General features: G+C 35.7%; 1 protein-coding gene across 1 annotated transcript in view; it reads right to left on the reverse strand.

Annotated features, from left to right (window-relative positions):
• The window catches only part of LOC108972361 (microtubule-associated protein futsch), a 159,603-nt gene extending 154,536 nt beyond the window's left edge, over positions 1–5,067 (reverse strand). The window contains 1 exon segment of the mRNA XM_018938913.1: positions 3,366–5,067. Coding sequence (XP_018794458.1) covers positions 3,366–3,909 — 544 coding nt within the window. The 5' untranslated portion in view covers positions 3,910–5,067.
• Between the last annotated feature and the right edge of the window lie 266 nt (positions 5,068–5,333).

Consider the following 5,333-nt stretch of genomic DNA (forward strand, 5'->3'; position numbering starts at 1 on the left):
ACTGATTTCTAGCAACGTACTTTAGTTTAGAAATAATAATAATTTTCAAATATGTATATTGTAATAAATAACAAAATTCATATTTTTAATAAAACACTTTGACATTTTTGTCAATTGACACTAGTTTCAGGATCCCGAAATTTTACGAAAGGCATATAATTAGCTCTATTGGATATAATAAAAACTCGTTCAACTCAACGGATCATCATCCGAGATGTAGCCGTGGCCAATATTTGGAAGAGATAATCTTCAAATATAAATGCCAAAGAACGGTCTTTCGAATGTTAATAAGCATGCCCGATTAAATTTGAAGTTTCTGTGTTTATTTTCTTGAAAAAAGTCAGCAACCTCGAAATTGATCACCCTTTAGATACACGTAAAGAGATATAAGAGTATATATATACACCTATTTTTGTTGAGCAGTGTAAAGCTAAATGTGTTTTGCATCTCTAACTTTTCAAAATCCACTTTTATTTAATTTACCACTGGTCAAGAACAATATTGTTCGAACTCCTTTCACAACGTCTCATTTCACAATTAAGACTAGAAACCACACATTTTATGCTTCATGGTTTCACGCCAAAAATTTACAACCTCAATTTTCCGACAAATTACAAACAAACACAAACAAGTTTGCCAAAACAAATAAGCAAAAAAAAAATAAACAAAAAATGTTATTAAGACGGCGGCAGCCGCACAATTAACCAACAAAAGAATCCATTAGAAATTGTTAAACCAATTGTAAGTCAGACATGAGTCTAAGTAAGTACTAAGAAGAAGAACAGAAACTAAGTAAATAAGTAAATAAGAAGAAAAATAAAAATAAAATGAAATCATAAAATTATATAAAAAGCAATCAAAAGCATCCACAACACAGTTGTATGTATGTACATCGTGCTGTAAGCGCGCTGAACAGCTGGCTGACTAACTGAAGTGGCTAATTGGCTAACGGCCACACTGACCAACTAGCTGACAGCAATGCAGCGGCTTTGATAGAAACTTTTAACGCTTGAATAATTGGCATCGCGTGCGCACAACGCGAAGAAGAAGAGCAGCACACAAGAGAAGTTGAGCTACGCTATGCTGAATGCGCTCGTGTGTGTTTGTGTAGGTCGTAAGAATTGATAAAGAGTCTGTTATTGTATGGACAGCTAGATTACCGCTGCAGAATCGGACTAGTGAAGCTACAACTAGAGGTGTTAGTGGCACTGACATAAGTATCGCCAAGATAAAGCGTTGTGCAAACAGTTTACGGCTAATCAGACTAATAATAATAAGAAAGATGCATGTAGAAGCTACCGGTTTTAAGTTGATAAGTCAGTGAGTCAGCAGTGCTACTGTATGTACCATAAAAAAGCATTGAAAATCTTTGCTTGTAGTTATTCAGCTATTCAGCAAAAAATGGTATATACTTCTTAAGTAGCTAACCACAATTATAATTATGTACTGTGTTCGGCGCACATAATTAGCTCGTCCAGCTAGGTGCTCAATTCTTTATATGAGTAAAAAAATATATAAAAAAGGTACAACATTTATTCAGCTGAAATATAATTGCTTTTGTGCCTAGCTGAATATTCTTCTAAACTTATGATAGTAAAACGCTTATTTAAGAAATCTAAATTAAAATTTTATAATATGTTGTTTAGAGTCAGCCATTCAGCAAATGAAGTTTAATATCCAAATTTTGAACAGTTTAACACGTTCTAATTCAAATTCTAGCTTTATCTGTTATGCATCCGCTATTCAGCTAACAAACCGAACATATTCAGCTACCAATTTCAGCATTTATATGCATTCTAAGTAAGCTTGTATATTTGCACACATAGGAAACGAGCTCATACAAATACCATAGTCAAACATTCATTACTTTCAGAAAAGTTAGAAAGAAAATATTTGTGATTCACTTATAACATACATTCAGCTAATAAAAACAGTATTCAGCAACTTATTTCTATAAATATCAAATCAGCAATTAAGCAAAGTTCTAAGTATTGACTCAGTTCGTGTAAGCACTAATTTAAGCCTATTGAAAAAATTAACTAAAATAATTACAAACAGCAATTCAGCGACGTATACAGCTACTCTACTCTTAAAATTTTCATGAATTTAACATACTATTTCAGGAAATAAGTAGATTTTCTTTCAATATTTGCAGTCAAATTCTCAAATAAAATGTCTTTTCGTATTCAGCTAATAATCTCAACATTCAGCACATTGTTTAAAACAAGTTTTTAAAATATCTTGTGGTAAAGTACTAAATTCTAACATTTGTGTATATATTCAGCTATTCAGCGAGGTATTCAGCTATTCAGCAAGGTATTTAGCAACTCAAATTTCTTTATTTTATGCCTATTTGCAGAAAATTGCTTCATTTTCTCCAGCTGAATTAATTTTTTCAACATTTGCGTGCGCTTATATAATTTAAAAACCACGCACTTCAGAAAGAAATTATACAAAAGAACTCGTACCATTGCTCCAATTTGGTATCTCTAATCTTACTCGTTTCATTTCCTTTTAATGCATACATTAAATTGTAGAAAAAGTAAAAATAAGAGCAATAACAATAAAAATGCAATGAGAAAATAGCGAAAAGAAAATTCTGCGCGTGTTTCCATTATGTTGCATTAGTCATAAAGAATTGACATGCTTTCATACGTTGCAGATTTCTTGCACTTATATAAAAAAAAGCTTACTATGTAATAGAAATGCGATGAAGCATTGCTACGAGTTTATTGATTTGTGGTGTGGAAATGTGATTTTGTAGAATTTTTGTAGAAATGAGATAGAATAATTAAAGCTGTATTTTTTAGGAATTCTTACATGTAAAATTTTGTATGGAGACTACTACAGGCCGCAAAGCCGGGATCGTAAATTTTCTTTTCGAGTTGCCTTACTTCTCGTTTAGTTTTTTTCTATAGTGGTCTTCCAGCTAATTTCAAAGCCACAGTTAAGCTCAAAATTATGCAAAGTCTCACTATGGAGAACTCCTAAAAATCTCGTAGAACAAACCACCTTAGAACGTTATTTTATTAGAGTCTCGATGAGAGTAGAGCTTAAAAAACAAGTAGCTTTGAAGCTTTCTTTAAGAGCTCACAATATGGTTGCTTTCAGCAGTATGACTGATTACTTTATAACCAAGTACACAGTCGAGTCAAAACGGTTTGTCAACCGTAAGAAGGCTCTAAACGACGGATTTTGTCCGTCTCTTGAAGTAGGGTATACTACATTGATCGGAAATTTTTAGTAAAAACTGTGTATTACCTAAGACGCTCCAAAGCATCTAAATGCTCAACACTTTCATCGAGGACTTGATAGTTTGAAACATATCAAATATAAAAATCGATTCGATTAATCAATGTACTCACCCTTCAACAAATGCTGCAATATATTATCCTTATGCTCCTCCGAATGTGGCTCACCCAGCACGATCAGCAAATAACAACCGGTTAGTGGACTTGGTGGCCCAACCATGCCGCCGCCCAAACTCGATGGACCGCCGCCGCCATCAGAGCAAGCTGTATCGAGTGGTGGACGACCGCCCGCCTCTTCGGACGGGGGCAATGAGCTGGCGCCCGCATCGGTGCCAGCATCATCGCCACCCATAGATGAGGTGGAAGCGGCACCGCCCAAACCAACAACGCCACCACCAACACCGCCACCATCACCAGCCACACCATCATCTGTTGCATCGCCTGTACCAGCTGCTGCGTCAACGGCTGCCAAAGCATCCGCTACTCCGGCGGTATTGGTATTTACGACGCTCGCAGCGCCACCGCCATTCAAGTGCTCGGCCACTGTTGTGCCAGTGCCATTGGTCGTAGTTGTGGTTGTGCCGCCATTGGTTGCCAAGCCGTTGCCTTCGCCATTAGTAGCGGCGACGCTGGCATTGTTGCCGTTGCCGTTGGCCATGGTTTGTGGCGTCTCGTGAGTGGCGCGCTAAAGTCGGCTCTCGGGATTTATTTGGATTTTTTGTTTTTGGTACTCGTTGGCGCTACGCGTTTACAATTGTGGCGCTACAGCAGGAGCGCAGCGGTAATTTCAAATGTGTTTGCAAGTCAGTAGGTTCAATTTCAATATTTTAGTTTTACCGGTTTGGTTTATATCCCTGTAGTTTTCGCTTTAGTCAGTTTTAGATTTTAAGAATTCAGCTTTTAGTTTTTTTATTTCCTTTCAAGTTCGTCACTTTTTAATGCTACTGTTAAACAGGAACCAGCTCGATATATACACAGTGTGAATTGTTGTTGTTTTGAAAACCACACAATTCGTCGATTTAAAAGCTTCAGCTCGGCGCTGTGCTCAACACTCAACTTACACGCACACGTTTTCTTTGATTTGAGTACTTCTTGGAAGTTTCAATTCAAAATCAGTCTTTTCTTTCTTAGCTTTTGGTTGTATAGGGGGCGTTTTACTTTAACTGGTATGTGTCTTGGCTAGTTTGCGGGTTCAAGTACGCACTAAATCACATTCGCAGAAATGCTTAAAAATTTTATAAAAAATCCATTCGTAAACAGTTTTCAAATACTTCTCCAATTATTTACTTCTCGCTTCTTCACTGATTTTCTTCTTCTTCGCGCTTCTTGCGACCTAGCGGTTTCTGCTGCGAGTCACTTGTGGCAAGCGCCGTCGTTGACTGACTGACGTTCTTGCACGACTGCAACGCTTCGTCTCGAAATTCTAGCAGAGCGCAAAATTTTCTGCACTAAATTTAGTTGTTGTATTTGTATTTACAGTTTTTTGTTGTTGACTGCAAATTGTGACGCGCGACTCCACTTTGTCTATGCAGTTGTTGCTCGCGCTGTTTGTTGTTGTTGTTTTTATGTATGTGCTCTCGCTGCTTAACGTTTACAAAAGGAAATTGGAAAAGCGCGTGAGTTGCAAATTCTATTTAGCACTTCTGTTGCTTGTGTGTTAGTCTGTGTTGGTTTTTTTTTTAATAAATTGAAGAGTTTTTGAAAGTGAAGTTTTTTGTTGTTGTTTGGTTTCCGTTGCACACTGTTGCAAACGCAACGGTTACAAGTAAATTAATTTATTGTTTAGTTGGTTTTGTAACTAATAGTTATTTAGACTGTCATACAGGGTGTTTCACAAGCTTTAAAACTTTACTTTTTGTAATAAGAAATTTTCAATTTATTTTTTTGCAATAATTTTTTAAATTTTTTTTCGTATGTAGTTGGCTCTGTATGATATTTATAATTTTCATTAATTCAATATTTATTTTTTATAGTTTTGCATTGCTTTGAAGCGGACTTGTAAATACTTCAATGATTTTTTTTTATTTCATGTATTTTCAGTAATAACTGTATATTTATTTCTTTTGTTTTAAATATTATTTA

Source organism: Bactrocera latifrons, unplaced genomic scaffold (assembly GCF_001853355.1).
Source record: "Bactrocera latifrons isolate USDA-ARS-PBARC rearing strain unplaced genomic scaffold, ASM185335v1 scaffold_4, whole genome shotgun sequence".
Classification (NCBI taxonomy): Eukaryota; Metazoa; Arthropoda; class Insecta; order Diptera; family Tephritidae; genus Bactrocera; species Bactrocera latifrons.